This window comes from Anser anser (genome assembly GCF_964211835.1).
Source record: "Anser anser genome assembly, chromosome: W".
In the NCBI taxonomy this organism is placed as follows: domain Eukaryota; kingdom Metazoa; phylum Chordata; class Aves; order Anseriformes; family Anatidae; genus Anser; species Anser anser.
Window position 1 is genome coordinate 14,335,302 of NC_139731.1, and position 20,570 is coordinate 14,355,871.

Sequence of the window (20,570 nt, forward strand, 5' to 3'; positions counted from 1 at the left end):
TAGCGATTTATAACTTGAAAGATATTAAAGAGTATTGTAACCTGTTTTAAAGGAAAATGTTTTAAGAAATGTCATTTAAACAGTCACTGCAAAATAACTAGATTATGAAAGTCTCAAGTGTTATGGGGCCAAAAATTTGTCAGTCTTTCCAAAGACAGTCTTTCCATCCAGTTTCATCTAAGATTCCTTCCTGACACTGAAATATCAGAAATACCTTGCACTATCTTTCTTAAAATGGCTAGAAAAAAAATAGAATGGAAAGCAGCTTTCCAGTAGAAATAGCTTTTTAGTCTGAGTGAATTGTATATTGATGACTAAAAATTGTGCCTATCCTTTTATGCATATAAAAACATGGAGATGAGGGAATAAAATATTTTTTCTAATATCTTGAAAATTTGAGAAAACAAACTAAGAAAACAAACTCTAAGCTTAAATAAATTGACTTTTAATGTGAGTTTGCAAGATAATGTATTGAATTTTATTTAATAGTTGAAAAATACAAGAGAAAGCTTACATATTGCAGTGTTAACCTGATGAATCTGTTACTTCTATAAAATCTCAATTAACCTTATGCATTCAGTGTTTACAGTAAAATTTTCTACCTGCATTACCGTTGCTGTTAATTTATGCTTATTATGCCAAAACTACCACTATTTATTTTAGGGTGTGTAATTTAAATTAGTGCTTTACATTTGTTAAAAATTCAAGAGAACCTGTTTCACCGAGGTTTCCTTATCATTTTCAACTGAGTTTTTTTTTCCTTCTGTTTATCTTCTTCAGAGTATTGTTACAGATCTGAGTTATACTGTTCGTTCCCCAATGCTGGATAAGTGGGAAGGAATTAAGCAGCTGAAAGCAGCCCTTTGGGCATTGGTTAGTAATAGATTTACAATGTTTTTGCAGCTGTTCAAGTTCTGTTACAACTTTTGATTCTGAAATAACTAAGCAAAATCCTTTAAAACCATCGTTTAGGTATTTTTCTCATAAAATGTGTGAAATGTTCTGAACTAATTGAAATATCAGATGAAGGTTGTTCTCTGCATCTATATTTATTTTGAACTTTTTCATCATCACTTTGTCTATTTTTTATTTTTATTTATTTTTTACAAATAAAAAGAACATTGCCACATATAAGAAATAGTATTAGTATGGAACCAGTAATTACAACTTGCTATGTAATACATTTACTATGGCATTCCAGAATTCAGCCTTTCTGAGGGAAAGTTTGCTGCCACTGTTGACGCTTGTGAATATATGGTCATGACATCACTGGTACTGGGGATAAAATGGGGAAAACCTAGTGTTTGTGTCTATCCAAGCTAAGCTTCTAAAGCTGCTTTGCCACATTTGCCTCTTTTCTGTCCTCCCCAAAGTTTGTTTTGGAACATTTGTTCAAGGTGACTATTACTGGAAGACACAGGTAAGTAATAAAATGCCTGTGTAAGAGAAATGTAAAATAAGTAAACTAAATTAATACTGGTGGCTGTAGTAGAATCGGTAAATATGAGGAATACATAGTAGTTAATTGAGACCAGTTTTAGGTATTATAGATTGTGTCCCAAGTCCTTCACTGGATTTGCACAGCTAGGAAATACCAAAAAGGAGAGAGAAACTGCTCAATTTTCTAATACCTTTGACAGGATGTGGCTGGAAACTGTACCACTGACAAATAACAGCATTGAAGGTTTTACATTGATGGTGCTGCGGATTACATCAAAATCAAAACTTATTTGACAAACTATTTTATTCCAGGGCAATATTGGATCATCAAATTGGGGTCTTAACTTGCTTCAAGACGAGAATGTAATTCCTGATATAATGGCACTTGCCCAACATTGTGAGGTTCTCTCCATTAGAGGGTATGTGTATTTGATTTTTAAACAAAATTTTAAGATGGTAGTTCCAGTAGGTTTTCCAATACCCTTGCTTTATTCACATGGATATAGTTTTGGCACTTATTTGGAAATTAATTATTAAGGATTATTGATGACAGAGTTTGAGAGGATTCTCAGAATTTTATAGGAAGTTTAAAAGTACAAGCAGTAAGCAAATGAAACCTATGGAAAAAAATATATTACTCTTTGCCTCTTTTAAAAAGCAATTAAAACATATGTAGCATGTATCTCTGTTGGAATCAACTTAATATTTCATCATTTTTATTCAGTAACTTTTTTGAATCTTTAAGAGAGCATAAATAGATTGTCTTTTGCCTAATAGTACTACTGTATTAATGTTTTACTTTATGTATCGGGATTTTTGTAATAATTTGGTTTTATTTTTGAATAGTAGATATTTTTAGTGCATTTCAGTTATTTTAGTGTATTTCTTAAGTTTCCATTGATTTACAAATAAAAATCAGGAATAAAAAGCTCCGTGGCAGTTTTGTGATGTTTCTGATGAATTGTTTTGAAACTGTTTCCTTTCAAAAAAGAAATAAGTTTAGTTAAATTAGATGCTATTATTGTTGTTCTTTTTTCTATATATACATTAAATACAGAACCTGTGTCTACGTGCTTGGTCTAATAGCCAAAACTAAACAAGGATGTGACATTTTGAAGCATCACAACTGGGATGCAGTGAGACACAGTCGCAGACAGCCTTGGCCAGTGGTCCCTGATGACATGGATCAGCTCTGCAATGAACTTTCTTCTATACCCAGCACTCTTAGCTTGAACTCTGAGTCCACCGGTTCTAGGCATAACAGTGAAAGCAAATCCGTGCCTTCAAGTAAGTTTTAAAAACAATTCAAGACAGAAAATAAAACAGCTTTTTGTTTTGTTATCAAGCTTTTGTCAGGATGAGGTTCAGGCAAGTGGTTTAAAGGTGATATTAGCAAGAAAGAAGAGTGCAGACAGGGGGACAGTTATACATTCAGAAAGATGTAGACAAGTGAGAGTGAAGAAAACGTCTTAGATTTACATTTGGTGTAGAAGTAAGACATTTTAACATTAGGGTAAGTTACTAGTTTTTACGTCAAGTCATGGCAATTTACTGTAATACCCTACAGAAAATTCCATACTTAGGTATACATTATTTACTTGCTTGTCCTCAAAGGAATATCTAGAAAAAATATATATAAATATACGGTATTGCTATATTTAGTGTTAGTTACTGATATTTGGAATTTGAATCTAGAAATATACCATATTTAGCTATCATTAAAGGAGTGTATCAGCTGTAATCCTAATAGCTACATATTTGCACTGAAATATGATAGTGTGGCTTTTCTTTTGAAGCAAAGAAACCTTCAACTCAGGTATTCCTGAAGATAATTAATTTACTGTACTAAGTTCTGAAGAAAAAAATGTTGCATTGAAAGTTACAATAAACCACATACTCTACAATTTTGGCTTTTATTGAATAGCTTGCTTTTTCATGACTTAGTTGATACGTTTTGAAGAAATGTCCTTTTTCATTGACAAAAGTCTTGTATAATTTCAGGTATGTTCATCATGGAGAATGACCGTTTTGGTAGTACTTCCACTAGTACATTCTTCCTAGATATTACTGAAGAAACAGAACAAATATTTTATGACAGACCTGGACCTTCAAAGGACAAAGACCGTAGTCTCTTTCCTTTTTTTTCTTCTAGCAGACTTGTGAAAAATCGCATTCTAAACTCTCTTACTCTACCTAATAAAAAACACAGGAATAGCAGTGATCTAAAAGGAGGAAAGCTGACATCATCTGACAGTAAATCAAGCCTGAGACGAAATCGTACTGTAACAGAACCTTCCAGTAACATAGATTTTCCTGACGGGGAAGAATTCAACCCTGTTTTTAGAGTTCCTAAAATGCAGACTTTACGATTAGAAACTTCTTTTGTTGGAAGTAAGCACATGGAAGATACCGATAGTACCCCTAGTATTGGAGAAAATGATTTGAAGCTGCCAAAAGGTCTTGGAAATGAAATTCACCAGGAAAACACAAGCAGAGAAAGGCTAATAGGAGATGGCACTACACAAGCACATTTCAAGAGTCGTAGCTTAAGTTTCAATACTGATACCACGACAAGTGGCATAAGCTCAATGAGCTCTAGCCCTTCAAGGGAGATTATAGGTGTGGACACTACAAATGTAAACAGTGACTGTGGAAGTTTGAGTACTGTAGTAAGCACAAAAACAGTTAAACCAAGTCACTGTTCAACACCACAGTCTAACCACCTATCTCTCTCAAAATCAAACTCTGTGTCCCTGGTACTGCCAGGGTCTTCTCATACACTTCCTCGAAGAGCCCAGTCTCTTAAAGCGCCTTCTCTTGCTACAATAAAAAGTCTTGCTGACTATAACTTTAGCTACACAAGTTCTCGAGATGCCTTTGGTTATGCTACACTAAAACGCTTACAACAGCAGAGGATGCATCCTTCACTGTCTCACTCTCCAGTAAAGGACATGCTGTTTACTCACACTATTACCATGAAGTCTGGCAGCCTGGATTCTCGGCTAACCCCAAGCCAGTAAGAGATTATTTTGTGCTCATTTCTTTCTTCAAAGCTAGAAGAGCAATTAAATAAGAAAAGTATTGTTCTAATATTTTTTTCCAACTTCATCTAAAAGTGACAGTTGTTGCAGGGTACTAGATAACTTCACTAAAAGAGGTACTGATATTAGTAGAATAATATGCTAATGAGAAGTCTGACCTTCCTAAGTGCTGTAAGAGAAGCCCAGCTTACATTGCCGTACTTAGTCCCTTTAATATTGTCAGTGACAAAAGAGTATGTTTCCTTCTATTGTATTTGCTTCCTGTTTAACTCTTTTATTATTTAAACATAGTCACGTGACTAATGTTGCTGAAGTTGCAATCACAGAAAATTGCTGGTGCAGTCAGAGCTGTATTTCAGAAGACCATTTTCTTTACGTTACTTGGAGAGGTTTTAGGGACAGCATGTCTTGCCAGTATACTATACTCAAATTCACTGTGGCATCGAGGCCAGTGGTGAGATACTGGTACCACTGTTATGAATGTGCATTTGGTTTCTAGCTACAGCAGAGCAAAGATTTTACTCCTTGGGTTTATTTTTAGATTGCAGGATCATCTCCTTTATTTTTGAGTAATATTAGATGGTCTGAAAACTAATTTGGTAGTTAGCTAAGATATCTAGCTCATGACATTGACACTGTTCCCAACAGCTACAGTCAATGCTCAAAAACTTTCTCTTAATAGCTTGCCTACTTCTCAAACTTTTCCTTTCAGATCAGCTTTTAACTAATGGGTTGGATTTTCAGATTGCTATTGAAAGGGAAAAGACATTTTCTATCTATGTTTTTTACCTAAATATCCTTTCTCACATGAGAGAAAGGGGAGAAATTACCAGTACATTAGTCACTTCCTGAGTGCATGGAGCAGCAAGTGCCTTGTCCCTGAATTGCATTCCACATAGCCAGTTGTGTGTATATAGTACCTGTTTGTTATTGCTTATTTTCCTACTGATTAAGAGCAACATTAATTCGTTGAAATTTTCACATGATTCTGCATAGATGCAATAGAAGATAAGTTAGAAGTAGACTGAGTGTGCTGATTAAACTGAGGATGATTCAGTAGTTAAGCTGCACCATCCTGGAAAAAGTAAAAAAGTACTGTTCTTCCTCTGTTATGGGCTTCCAGTGCTAATGTAGGAACAAGTCAGTGTAATTTCAGTGGGTATACAGATTTTGTTGTCACTGTAGTCATGCTGTACAATTCCTTGCATTCATGCCCTTGATATGCAATGCAAGCCTTGCTGCAGTGAACTTTCATCCTGAGATGTAGCATGCAATGTAATACTAACACTATTTCCTAGTGCTTAGCTGGTCATGATCTCTCATATCAGAAGTTAGGTGCGAGGATTTGAACTGACCTGTTTAACATGGAACTGAAATGATTGAAGTGAAGAGTATCATTTAACTGGTATATGCATTATTCTTGCTGGTTATAGCCGAGTCTATCCACTGAATAACTGTGGCCCTTTTAATTTTAGTGTATGTTACTGCTTCCAGTTAAATATTGTCCTTAACTGCTGTTTAAGTAATAAATTGGAAAGAGATATTCTGTTGTTTTTGTTTTCCAAGGCCAATTTTCTGTCACTCTTCAGAAAAAAAAATCATGCTTCAATCCACAAATTAAGATATTCATGACACCTAGTTGTCAATTGATTTCAGTGATGTTTCTAGTTGTTCCATTCTTTCAAAAGACTGAAAAGCTTATTTCTTTGCGTACGTTAGTTTGCAAGGCTAAATTTTCCACCTCCATCTTTAAAGACCAGACAAAAATATTAAGGTACATATCTCAAATACAATTGTAGCATGCTCTCCCTATTACTTGCAGACATGTTTTAATGAAAACTTATGAGTGTTTACCACTACTCAGAATGTATCTGGTAGCTTTTCCAGGAGAAACAGGGGCAAATGTTTAGGATTAATACTTGTCTGTAATTTTATATTGAGAGCAGTTGTATTTTTTTTATTATGAAATAATAAATGAAATAATTTGGGCCCCTCACTACAAGAAGGACATCGAGGAGCATGTCCAGAGAAGGGCTACGAAGCTGGTGAAGGGTCTGGAACACAAGTCCTATGAGGAGCGGCTGAGGGACCTGGGGTTGTTTAGTCTGGAGAAGTGAAGGCTATGGGGAGACCTCATTGCTCTCTACAACTACCTGAAAGGGAGTTGTGGGGAGCTGGGGGTCGGCCTCTTCTCACAGATAACTGGCAATAGGACTAGAGGGAATGGCCTCAAGTTGTGCCAGGGGAGGTTTAGTTTGGAAATTAGGAGACATTTCTTCTCAGAAAGAGTAGGCAGGCATTGGACCTGGTTGCCCAGGAAGGTGGTGGAGTCACCGTCCCTGGGGGTGTTTAAGGAAAGGTTGGACGTGGTGCTTGGGGACAGGATTAAGTGGGTAATATTGGTGGTAGGGGGATGGTTGGACCAGATGATCTTGGAGGTCTTTTCCAATCTTAATGATTCTATGATAACTAATGCAGTTGTTAACTATCTGGGTTTTGACATATGGCTTGAGTTTTATTTCTGTACGTATGTTTATTTCTACTGTAATTAGCATTGGTCAGAATTAGTTAATATATAGTAGTATATTAGTTAATATAAAGAAGACTATTGATGTCCCAATAATCTGTTCTGTGCTTTCCCATTGTATAATAGTGTCTTGAATCTCACATGGTCAAAACGCAATAATTTATTTTTATTTCAGTATAAATTTGTTAAACTCTTAAGGATAGGAAGATTCTGTTTTATTCTCCCACGTGCCCGGTGACAGGATGAGGGGGAATGGGCTAAAGTTGCACCAGGGGAGGTTTAGGTTGGATATTAGGAAGAACTTCTTTACTGAAAGGGTTGTTAGGCATTGCAATGGGCTGCCCAGGGAAGTGGTTGAGTCACCATCCCTGGAGGTCTTTAAAAGACGTTTAGATGTAGAGCTTAGTGAGATGGTTTAGTGGAGGACTTGTTAGTGTTAGGTCAGAGGTTGGAGTAGGTGATCTTGGAGGTCTCTTCCAACCTAGATGATTCTGTGATTCTGTGAAGATACTCTAATTGCCCATCTAAAACAACAAAAAAAAATTTAAAAAGTTTTCTAAAACAGAAAGTCCAGCTCAAGAAATCAAATGTTCACTGTATTTTAGCTCCCAATATGTAATAATTTGTACTAATATAAGAAATGTAACTGTTCCTGAGGTGTGCATCTGTCTTCTGATGTCCAAAACACATTGAGCAGTTGTTTAAAATTTTCTTGGCTTCAAAAATATGTGAAGCATCTTGCTACACTTCCCTCATAAGATTTTCCCTGCCACTCCTTGCTATAGCATTCAAATGCTTTAGCAGCATTGAATTTTACTTATTTGCATAGTAACCCTCCAAGATGAAATATTATCCTTTCTCTTATAGATAGGGAAATAATACAGAAGGTGTAGTTCATCTTTGATAACCCATTTGAAGAAATAAATGTTTTTTCCTTTTATTCTCTCCTTCCTTTTCCCCTTGTAAATATTATGTAGGTTTGTTTGAATCAGAATTTTTCACTGACTTCAATAGCATCATTCAGCTGCTGTGCAAATCAAATTTAAAACTTGGAAATCACGTAGAGACTCCCATAGAAAATCTTGATTTGTAAATTAATCTTTTTATTTAAAAAAAAAAGTATGTCAATAACACTGAATTTGTGTCTGAGTCAGGGATAAATCAACTTCTCCAAATTCATTTTCCCTGACTTAATCATTATTTTCTGCCTGTAATTACATTCACACCATATTTCACTCCATGCTTTCCACTTCCACTGTGAATAAAGCAATGCTCCTGTGGACAATTGCTTGGCCACTGCATGCAGTCTCTTTCGGTCCAGTGCAGTCATGTACTATGCATTAAATTAGGCATTAATTATGGTGAATAAATAATGTCTGATTTTTGTAATTAAGCCTTAGTGGTAGTTGTGGTTTAACCCTGTTAGGCAGCTTGTGGACTGAGGCAAAGGCAGTATACAATGTAAAGCAAAAGCTACGTGAATAAGCAAAGCAAACCAAGGAATTCATTTCCTACTTCCCATCAGCAGGCAGATATTCAGCTTCTTGGAGGAAAGCAGGGATCATCACGTGCAATGGTTTATTGGGAAGACAAATGCCATCAGTGTGAATGTCCCCCCATCCTCCTTCTTTAATAAACCTTTTTTTTTTGCTGACCATATGTCATACGGTATAGAATATCCCTTTGAATAGCTGGTATGAGCTCTCTTGGCTATGTCCCCTCACAACTTCTTATGTGCCCCAACCTCCTCGCTGGTAGGGAAGCATGAGAAGTAGAAAACTCCTTAGTTTTGTATAAGCACTACTCAGCAGCAACCAAAACATGTGTGTTATCAGCATTATTCTCAACCTAAATCCAAAACAGCATCATACGAGCCTCTACGAAGTAAATGAACCATGACAGTAGTGTAATACTTTTTATGTACTGTTGTTCTGGTTTCCACAGGGATAGAGTTAATTTCCTTCCTAGTAGACGGTATGGTGCTGTGTTTTGGATTTAGGATGAGAATAATGCTGATAACACACTGATGTCAGTCATTGCAGAGCAGTGCTTACATTAAGTCAAGGACTTTTCAGCTTCTCATACTGCCCTACTAGAAAGGAGTACTCATACTGCCCTACTAGAAAGGAGGCAAAAAAGGGGCACAAGTAATTGGAAAAAAGGCACAAGTCCTCAGCCTCTGGAGGTGACTCCTGTCAGGCATGACGGAAAGGTATCCTTTCAAGGAAGATCTTGTATGTCAACCAGGCAAGTGGACCACCATGGAGAAAGGTCTCCACCACCTGAGGGAATTAGGTGTACTAGAGGCAATTTACGGTGACCTGGACCATGTACCACGTACAATAGCCCTGCCCAATCAAACCTTTTTACGTACTGTAGAAGGGGATAGAGTCCCTGTAAGTGTACATAAAAAACATGCTGGGGAAGACGGTCTGGGTTATTACTGCCTCAGGCAAAGGCAAACCCATGCATCAGAGTTCTTTTGCTCAAGGACCTGGGTGTACTTGGTGGGTGGTAATGTGGAAAGATGGGGAAGTTCAATGTGTACCTCAAGGAGATTTGATGTCGGGTGAGAATAGACAATGATTTGAATTGTACGATGTTAATTGCTATATAATGCTGTATGCCATCACTGCTATGGTTGCTGTATGCCATATCAATGTTATTACAGTAAGAATCACCCAGATAAATGAAAAATGAATTTTGACAGAACTGGACAAGTGCAGTGATGATGGAACCTGAATTGGCTTCAGCATGCAAAATCCAACACCACTCACCATCTCTTCTGCCCTGTAGGACTGTTATGACAGATGGAGCCTAAACTCATGGGCTAAAATGAAGTCAACAGATATTTTAGAGCGATGGCCCATAGAGTAAGGGAATGATATGTGTGTGTATATATCAAAGGCCGGGAAGGGTGGCGGTAATTAATGAGAATATACTGAAAGTGTAAGACCTAAGCATGATGTAGATGGTATAGAATAAGGGGTGGATATTGTCCTCATTTTGTTTGAGGTAGAATTAATTTTCTTCCTAGTAGCTGGTATGGTGCTGTGATTTGGATTTAGGATGAGAATAATGCTGATAACATGCTGATGTTTTAGTTGTTGCAGAGCAGTGCTTACACTGAGTCAAGGACTTTTCAGCTTCTTATGCTGCCCTGCCAGCAAGGAGGCTGGGGGTGCACAAGGAGCTTGGAGGGGACGGAACCAGGACAGCTGACCCAAAGTGGCCAAAGGGATATTCCATTCATATGTACTGTGCTAAACAATAAAAACAGTGAGGAATTGGCTGGGGGGACATTTGTTGCTTGTTGACTGGCTGGGCATTATCAGGTATTGAGCAATTGCGTTGTTTATTAATCACTTGCTTTGTTTATTCTTTTTGTTGTTGTTGTTGTTGTTGTTTTCCTTGTCCTTTTTTTTTCCCTTTCTTGTTAAATTGTCCTTATCTCAGTCCATGAGTTCTTGCAATTTTCTTTCAAATTTCTCCCCCATCCCAGTTGTAGGGGGAGTGAGCGAACAGCTGTGTGGCATTTAGTTGCCTGCTGGGTTAAACCACAAAATTTTGTCATGCATAGTTAGCATTTTTAGCACTTTTATCTTATTCAATTTTAATGCTTTTTTTTTTTTTTAATATAACCTATAGTATGACTTTCTAGGTGTTTTTTTTTTCCTTTTAAAACATATTTGAGAAATAATGATGATGAAAATGATGGAGAAGTCTGTCATGTTATATTAGCACTTATCTGGTCATCTTTAATAGGATGTTTTATTCACTGCATAGACAATCTGGTTTAGTTTGTTTAGTATAAAGTTTTCATAGGTTTTTATCTTCAATAAGAACTAAAATGAGAAGTGGCCAAATGAGATTTGCATCTGATCAGAAGACTGATCTGATCAGCCGACTCTGATCAGCATTGAGGACATGTTCTCGCCTCGCCGAGGCGACCGGCTCCGGGGCAGACGCGTTCTGCAGCGGAGCGGGGGATCGGGACAGGCAGGGCTTTTTTTCCGACATCGAGGCAGCCGACGGAGCTGCCAGGACCCGGCAGCCCTCGCGAGGGAGGCTGACGAGGCGTAGGCGGAGCCAGCAGCGCCCCCTCCCCTGACGTTCAAAGGCAGGCCCTAGGGAGCGCAGCAACTAGGACGGGCAAACAGGGCGCGGCGCGTCAATCAGGGCGTGGCGCGGCAGTTTGCGTGGCAGTTCGCGCGGGCAGGGCGTGCTCGGAGAGGGCAGAGCATCCCTCCCCGCTCAGAAGAACAGCTCATCTACCGGCTATCTACCTATAGCTAAACCGCCATGGTCGGCACTAGGCAGAAAGCTCTTTCTAGAAAGTCTATGGTGACCCAGACTGAGTGCCCACTCAAAAATGTGGCAGTTCAGGTCTCTGGATGCAGGGAGTGTCTGAGCCTGTTGCTGCCAGCTGAGGGTGGCAGAGACACCATGTGTGTGAGGTGCGAGCAGGTGGATGACCTGGTCAGCCTGGTGGCAGAGCTCAAGGAGGAGGTGGAGAGATTAAGGACCACCAGGGAGTGTGAGTGGCAGATAGACTGGTGGAGCAACTCCCTACTAGGCCTGAAGGAAAGGCACTGGGGTGAGACACCCCAAACAGTGGTGGACCCTCTGCCCTTTTGCTGTCGGACAGAGGGAGGGGACCTAGGAGATGAAGAGGAATAGAAACAGGTCCCCGCTCGGTGTCGCAGGCAACCCCCTCCCACCGGCCTCGCCTTCCCAGGTACGTGTACACAACAGGTTTGAGGCCCTGGAGCTTGAGAGACCGGTGGGTGAAGATGAGGTCGAAAGTCCACCCAGGAGGATGCCTAGGGTGAGGAAGTCAACTCCACGCCTCAAGAGTGCCTCCACTAAGAAAGAAAGAAGGGTAATCGTTGTAGGCGACTCCCTTCTCAGGGGAACAGAGGGCCCTATATGTCGGCCTGACCCTACCCATAGGGAAGTCTGCTGCCTCCCTGGGGCCAGGGTCAGGGACATTGCCAGAAACCTTCCTAACCTGGTTCGCCCCTCTGATTACTATCCTCTTTTGATAGTCCAGGATGGCAGCGATGAAATTGCTGAGAGAAGCCTGAAGGCTATCAAACGGGACTTTAGGGGACTGGGATGATTAGTAGATGGAGCAGGAGTACAGGTGATGTTTTCCTCCATCCCTACGGTGTCAGGGAGGGGTACAGAGAGGACACGGAAAGCCCACCTGATTAACACGTGGCTCAGAGGCTGGTGCCAACACAGAAATTTTGTTTTTATTGACCATGGGGCGCTTTACTCGGCACCCGGCCTGATAGCTGCAGACGGGTCCCACCTATCTCTAAGGGGAAAATGGATCCTAGCCCAGGAGCTGGCAGGGCTCATTGAGAGGGCTTTAAACTAGGAAAGAAGGGGGACAGGGATGAAATAAGGCTTGTTAGAGGTGTGCCAGGGGGAACAATGTCAGGGCTGGGGGAGAAGGCAATGGCCCAACTGAAGTGCATCTGCGCTAATGCACGCAGCATGGGCAACAAACAGGAGGAGCTGGAGGCCATCGTGCAGCAGGCAGGCTATGACTTGGTTGCCATCACGGAAACGTGGTGGGACCGCTCCCATGACTGGAGTGCTGCAATGTCTGGCTATAGGCTCTTCAGAAGGGACAGGCAGCACAGAAGGGGTAGTGGTGTGGCTCTCTATATTAGAGAGTGTTTTGATGTTGTGGAACTCGAGGCTGGGACTGATAAGGTTGAGTCCCTATGGGTTAGGATCAGCGGGAAGGCCAACAAGGCAAGCGTCCTGGTGGGGGTCTGTTATAGACCGCCGAACCAGGAAGAGGAGACAGATGAGGCATTCTACAAGCAGCTGGCAGAAGTCGTGCAATCGCCAGCACTTGTTCTCATGGGGGACTTCAACTTCCCAGACATATCCTGGAAATACCATAAAGCTCAGAGGAAGCAGTCTAGGAGGTTTCTGGAGAGCGTGGAAGATAGCTTCCTGACACAGCTGGTTAGAGAGCCTACCAGGGGAGGTGCCCCGCTAGACCTTCAGTTCACAAACACAGAAGGACTGGTGGGAGATGTGGTGGTCGGGAGCTGTCTTGGGCAGAGTGACCACAAAATGGTAGAGTTCTCTATTCTTGGCGAGGCCAGGAAGGGGACCAGTAAAACTGCTGTCTTGGACTTCCGGAGGGCTGACTTTGAGCTGCTCAGGACACTGGTTGGCAGAGTCCCTTGGGAGGTGGCTCTGAAGGGCAGAGGAGTCCAGGAAGGCTGGGCACTCTTCAAGAAGGAAACCTTAATGGCTCAGGAGCGATCTGTCCCCACGTGCCCAAAGATGAGCCAGCGCGGAAGAAGACCGGCCTGGCTGAACAGAGAGTTGTGGCTAGAGCTTAGGAAAAAAGAGAGGGTTTATAATCTTTGGAAAAGAGGGCCGGCCACTCAGGAGGACTATAAGGATGTTGCGAGGCTGTGCAGGGACAAAATTAGAAAGGCCGGAGCTCATCTGGAGCTCAATCTGGCTACTGCCGTTAAAGATAACAAAAAATGTTTTTTATAAATACATAAACGCGAAAAGGAGGACTAAGGAGAATCTCCATCCTTTACTGGATGCGGGGGGAAACTTAGTGACAAGGGATGAGGAAAAGGCTGAGGTGCTCAATGCTTTCTGTGCCTCAGTCTTTAGCGGCAAGACTGGTTGTTCTCTGGATACCCAGTACCCTGAGCTGGTGGAAGGGGATGGGGAGCAGGATGTGGCCCTCACCATCCACGAGGAAATGGTTGGCGACCTGCTACAACACTTGGATGTACGCAAGTCGATGGGGCCGGATGGGATCCACCCGAGGGTACTGAGAGAACTGGCGGAGGAGCTGGCCAAGCCGCTTTCCATCATTTATCAGCAGTCCTGGCTACCAGGGGAGGTCCCAGTCGACTGGCGGCTAGCAAACATGACGCCCATCTACAAGAAGGACCAGAGGGTAGACCCAGGGAACTATAGGCCTGTTAGTTTGACCTCAGTGCCAGGGAAGCTCATGGAACAGATTGTCTTGAGTATCATCACGCGGCACTTGCAGGGCAAGCAGGCGATCAGGCCCAGTCAGCATGGGTTTATGAAAGGCAGGTCCTGCTTGACGAACCTGATCTCCTTCTATGACCAAGTGACACGCTTAGTGGATGAGGGGAAGGCTGTGGATGTGGTCTACCTTGATTTCAGAAAGGCTTTTGATACCGTTTCCCACAGCATTCTCCTGAAGAAACTGGCTGCTCATGGCTTAGACTGGCATACGCTTCGTTGGGTTAGAAACTGGCTGGGTAGCCGGGCCCAAAGAGTTGTGGTGAATGGAGTTAAATCCAGTTGGAGGCCGGTCACTAGTGGTGTCCCCCAGGGCTCAGTAAAAGGGCCAGTTCTCTTGAATATCTTTATCGATGACCTGGATGAGGGGATCGAGTGCACCCTCAGTAAGTTTGCAGATGACACCAAGTTAGGTGCGTGTGTCGATCTGCTCGAGGGTAGGAAGGCTCTGCAGGAGGATCTGGATAGGCTGGACCGATGGGCTGAGGTCAACTGTATGAAGTTCAACAAGGCCAAGTGCCGGGTCCTGCACCTGGGGCGCAACAACCCCAAGCAGAGCTACAGGCTGGGAGATGAGTGGTTGGAAAGCTGCCTGGCAGAGAAGGACCTGGGAGTACTGGTTGATAGTCGGCTGAATATGAGCCAGCAGTGTGCTCAGGTGGCCAAGAAGGCCAACAGCAGCCTGGCTTGTATCAGAAGCAGCGTGGCCACCAGGTCTAGGGAAGTGATTGTCCCCCTGTACTCGGCTCTGGTGAGGCCGCACCTCGAGTACTGTGTTCAGTTTTGGGCCCCTTGCTACAAGAAGGACATGGAGGTGCTCGAGAGAGTCCAGAGAAGGGCGACCAAGCTGGTGAGGGGTCTGGAGAACAAGGCTTACGAGGAGCGGCTGAGGGAGCTGGGCTTGTTCAGCCTGGAGAAGAGGAGGCTCAGGGGCGACCTTATCGCTCCCTATAGGTACCTTAAAGGAGGCTGTAGCAAGGTGGGGATTGGTCTATTCTCCCCTGTGTCCGGTGACAGGACGAGGGGGAATGGGCTAAAGCTGTGCCAGGGGAGGTTTAGGTTGGATATTAGGAAGAACTTCTTTACCGAAAGGGTTGTTAGGCATTGCAATGGGCTGCCCAGGGAAGTGGTTGAGTCACCATCCCTGGAGGTCTTTAAGAGACGTTTAGATGTTGAGCTTAGTGATATGGTTTAGTGGAGGACTTGTTAGTGTTAGGTCAGAGGTTGGACTGGGTGATCTTGGAGGTCTCTTCCAACCTAGACGATTCTGTGATTCTCTAACCTCCTCTCTTCTGTGTCATTTTCCCCAACCTATTTCTTTTTTTGTTCCTCAGGTTGGTTGTCACAGTCAACACAGCTCACTGTGCATCTTCAAGTTGCTTTTTTGTAATCTTAAGTTTACCAAATTTTTCCTCCACATTGAGGAGTCACACACTGGATCACCTTTAGAGTACAGGAAAAAATGTTCCTTGTTTGCATCTCTGGTACTTAGCTGGCCCAAGCTTTGCATTTGCAGGAATCATAGAATCATAGAATATCCCGAGTTGGAAGGGACCCATAAGGATCATCAAGTCCAACTCCTGGCACCGCACAGGTCTGCCCAAAAGTTTAGACCATGTGACTAAGTGCACAGTCCAAACGCTTCTTAAAATCAGACAGGCTTGGTGCAGTGACTACTTCACTGGGGAGCCTGTTCCAGTGGGCGACCACCCTCTCGGTGAAGAACCTCTTCCTGATGTCCAGCCTAAACTTCCCCTGCCTCAGCTTGACACCGTTCCCGCGGGTCCTATCACTGGTGATAACGGAGAATAGGTCACCTGCCTCTCCACTCCCCCTCGCGAGGAAGTTGTCGACTGCGATGAGGTCCCCCCTCAGCCTCCTCTTCTCCAGGCTGAACAGGCCCAGTGCTCTCAGCCGCTCCTCATACGTCTTCCCCTCTAGGCCCTTCACCATCTTCGTCGCCCTCCTCTGTACACTCTCCAACAGTTTCACGTCCTTTTTGTACTGTGGTGCCCAGAACTGCACACAGTACTCGAGGTGAGGCCGCACCAGCGCAGAGTAGAGCGGGACAATCTCTTCCCTCGACTGACTAGCAATGCCGTGCTTGATGCACCCCAGGACACGGTTGGCCCTCCTGGCTGCCAGGGCACACTGCTGGCTCATATTCAACTTGCTGTCAACCACAACCCCCAGGTCCCTCTCTGCGGGGCTGCTCTCCAGCGTCTCGTCCCCCAGGCTGTACGTATAGCCAGGGTTGCCCTGTCCCAGGTGCAGGACCTGGCACTTTTGTTAAACTTCATGTGGTTGGTGATTGCCCAGCTCTCCAGTCTGTCCAGAATGTGCCTGTTCAGGTCTGAATTTGTGAATAAAGGTGCATTCTGTGCATTGTTACATTTAAAAATCGTCATTTAGCAGTTTTAAAGCCTAAATCTTTTCTGATTGTCTGGGCTGTAAATTTTCAAAGACCATTAAGTTGGAGAAAACTTGTACTTTTACAAGGTTGGCAGCCTCTTAAGCAGAAGTTTAATCTAACTGTCTTTCGAGTCTGTGTCCCGGGACTTCCAAAGAGAAGATCACAAATATTTACCATAGGAACTGCCAGACCATGCGATACAATGTGAGACAGAAATAATGAAATACACCTATAGCTATAACTTAACAGAGTAACAAGCTCTGGATTCTACAATGGGAAGACAAGAATAGTCTTTGTGACAGCAGTCCTTCTTATATGTAATGTGCAAGAATGACAGATTTACCAAGATTGTGATTTGTTATTTTAATGTTACAGGTTCATGAAAGCTTTAAGTTATGTTTCATTAGATAAAGAAGATCTATTGAGTCCTATTAACCAAAACACACTTCAGCGTTCCTCCTCTGTTCGCTCTATGGTTTCTAATGCTACATATGGTAGCTTTGATGATTACATTGGCCTTGCTCTCCCAGTGGATATCAATGAAATATTTCAGGTATGTATGAGTTAACTTAATGGGTTCATTTGCACTTTCTTACTGAAAGGTAGTGGATTGTTGCATTTTCATCAGAATAGATTAGGTGTACAGAAAGGAAGAAAACAGGATGTGGTACTTTCAAGGAATACATTTTGGAGAACAAGTTTATTTTCTAATTCTGTTAACAGAAAAGTGCTAGTCCGTTTTGTATTATTAGGCAAATAATGACACAGAATAGGTTACCATGTTAAACAATGGCAGCATAAATATGCTGTTGTGATATTTTAGTTGACAGCTAGTTTTTATACTAAAATTAACATAGTCTATGGACATTTGTTAATATCTCTAGCCAACTTGTTGATCATTAGTCAACCATAAATGATGTGCATAATCCTACAGTAAACTTTCTGCTCCCGTGATCTTGTTTTAATATTACTTTATTTGTATTTATATCATCATAGCATTACATTGTATTGTCTTTACTTACTTCACAGATACACATCTTTAATTTAGAAAAGATTATCTCAGTTTCTTATCAATTGCCTTCCTCTCTACTTAGTTAAAACACATGCCAGTCTAACAAACTGATGCATCACAAGTTTTAATATTCTGTTACATAATTATTAAAGACAGGAGGACATGGTCTATGTCAAAGGTAAATCAGTGGCTTCCTTATCTTTAGTATACTTTGTCTTTGCCATTCAAACCTAAATTATTTTCTCACTAATCTCAAAAATTACTAAAACTAGAATAAAGGCAAGATCTTCCATCATACCCATTTCTGTTTTCCCTTTGTGAAATGACTACTTTCTTACTATCTTTCTTACTATCTTTCCTTCACAGTCTTTATGGCATATTTATGTTGCCTCATTTCTTCTCTCTCAGATCTACGTCTCAACTCTACAACATCTTACAGGCAACATTTTAGATGTCCTGGGTGTTTTTTATTCTGCTCTCCCGAGATCTCCAGTGTTATAGAGAGATCATGGACAGATCATTAATAGCCACTTTTGGGTCACTGATTTTCTTACAGCCTGTCACCACTATGTTTTACCATTTACTGTCTGTTTAGAAGTCTTGCTTTATAAAAGTTCATTCACAACTGTATGTTGTTTTGTTGTTTGGTTTTTTTCATTGGCTTTTCTTTAGTACTCAGGAGCCCATTCTTAATTTCCTTCTCTTCTAATTATATCTTTTTCCTGAAGTTGTCCTCACAAAATCTGTTTTTCCTTTGGATATGATTATCCCCTGTGTGCTAATTTTGATTTTTCACTTGAATATTCCAGATAAAGGAGACTCCATATTTCCAGAAGAAAACCACACCTCCATTTGATGACCGTGGATCTAGGGTTTTTGCATCTGATGCAGGAGGTATTGTTTTTGTTTCTCTTCTGTACCTTTCTGTTTTTTTATTTGTACGTGTTGTTTGGGGTGGGGTGTTGGTTTATTTATCTTTCTTTACAGAAAATGTTATTTTTAGCTGTTAAGTTTTGAGAGCTGTTTTCTGGATTTTAGGATAGCAGACTATGGATTCCATTTTTTATGTAGTTCAAGATAATGCAGTGCTGTTTCAACATAAACTTGATCCAGCTCTAATAACCTAAGGAAGAATGCCTACATATCTTTGATTGCAGTATGAGCTAATGCTAATTGAAGACTGGTAGTAATATTGCATTAAAGAAAGAAACAAAATTTAAGCTAAGATTAAAAAAATAATGCCACATACAAATTGAGCTGTTATATTTTGACTCTCATTTGATTACATGTGAATTTATAGGAACCAATAAAGGTGTTGGGTGTGTATTTCAGAAAGTAAATTATAACTTTATGTGATGTTTTCATGACAATTGATCAGAAGAGATGATGGCACATGGTATGAGAGAATTGCAAGTGCTCTGTAATGCCTGGCTTCTTCTGGAATGTTCTTCCTTTTTACAAAAACAGAGACAGAAATCTGTAAGGCATCGATATGTGTCTCTTCAGTAGGAAAAACTAAAACTGAAACATTGATACTGGTCCTGAAATAGTACAGGATATCTGTTGTGTTACTTGTTAGTTAACTTGAACTTTATTACAAGCACTTAAACATCCAAATAGACACATCTTGCTTCTCTTTTTTTTCTTTTGTGTTGTTAGTGTAATATATAAAACTGATTTTCCTGAAAGTGTCTGTCTGTACTTTGTGAAGTTTCAGTGTGTTCTGGGTTTGGCTGGGATAGAGTTAATTTCCTTCCTAGTACCTGGTATAGTGCTGTGTTTTGGATTTAGGATGATAATAATGTTGATAACACACTGATATCTTAGTTGTTGCAGAGCAGTGTTTACACTAAGCCAAGCACTTTTCAGCTTCTCATATTGCCCTGCCAATGAGGAGGCTGGGGGTACACAAGGAGCTGGGAGGGGACAGAACCAGGACAGCTGACCCAAACTGGCCAAAGGGATGTTCCTTACCATATGATGTCACGCTGAGCGATAAAACTGGGGGGAGTTGGCTGGGGGGGGCTGCTGCTGCTCAGGAACTGGCTGGGCATTGGTTAGCAGGTAGTGAGCAATTGCATTGTAAATCACTTGCATTGTTTATTTGTTATTGTTTTTTGTTTGTTTGTTTTCTTTTACCCTTTCTTATTGAACTGTCCTTATCTTAACCCACCAGTTTTTGCAATTTTCTCCCCCATCCCGCGGGGGGGGGGGGGGGGGGGGGGGAGTGTGTGTGCATGAGCAAATGTCTGTGTGGTGCTTAGCTGTTTGCTGGTTTGTTAAACCACAACTGTCCTTTTGGTGCCCAACGTGGGGCACAAAGAGTTGAGATAACAGATCTGACCAGAGTGTTAGTATAAAAAAATTATAATAATTATACTTGTTTAATAGTTGTTGGTCACAATATTGTTTTATTTGCTCTCAAGGTTGTTTTTCTTAAGCCCTTTCTTGTTCTGTATCAACTCTGGGGGCTGGCCTAAATTTTGCCAATTTGGTTATAGCATGTTCTCATGTTACATCGACCATGAACTTAATCTGGTATTTGTACTCAGTATTGCCATCATTTTTGCGCTTCAGGAACGTTCTCTTGGAAACTATTAACAAGTACACCCTTTACTTTTTCTCCTCCAGTCTAGTTACAACAGCTCTTGAGAATTTTGAATACTCTTGGGATGTTAAAACTATCATGATCCTATTATTATGTCTCCTGCATGTGTTTCTGGTTTTGTCTAAGGTTAAACAACTATTTAAGAATACCACCCAGAGATCTGCCCTAAGGCAGGATGGTGATGGATAGAAGGGAGTGTGGGGTGACATTGGCAGGTATCTGTTACGATTGTCACCTCTGATGGTTTTTGACTTCACCCCTGAACAAGTATGAAATCATAAAAAAAAAAAAAGAATCTTTAAAAAAGGTATGCCCCAACCCTGGCAATGCCAGAGATTTACAGCTTGCTGCACTGTGCTGGGGTCCGGATTGCATCTATCAAACAAGAGTCAACAGTATTCAGTACCCTCAAGGAGAAGAGAATGCTTCTGGATCTGATCCAACTCCTGCAACAGACACTGCAGCTGAACCAGAGAACC

At 41.5% G+C, this 20,570-nt stretch overlaps 1 protein-coding gene across 13 annotated transcripts in view; it reads left to right on the forward strand.

The window, feature by feature from the left end:
- The window catches only part of LOC310888779 (rapamycin-insensitive companion of mTOR-like), a 215,487-nt gene that overhangs the window by 179,524 nt on the left and 15,393 nt on the right, over positions 1 to 20,570 (forward strand). For 12 of the 13 annotated variants that reach the window (XM_083815835.1, XM_083815840.1, XM_083815844.1 and 9 more), the window contains 6 exons: positions 781 to 873; positions 1,753 to 1,859; positions 2,498 to 2,727; positions 3,442 to 4,456; positions 16,847 to 17,024; positions 18,293 to 18,377. In XM_083815835.1, the coding sequence (XP_083671961.1) occupies positions 781 to 873; positions 1,753 to 1,859; positions 2,498 to 2,727; positions 3,442 to 4,456; positions 16,847 to 17,024; positions 18,293 to 18,377 (1,708 nt within the window). Of the gene's footprint in view, positions 1 to 780; positions 874 to 1,752; positions 1,860 to 2,497; positions 2,728 to 3,441; positions 4,457 to 16,846; positions 17,025 to 18,292; positions 18,378 to 20,570 lie in introns of those variants that run through there. The other variant, XM_083815839.1, reaches the window with a different exon arrangement.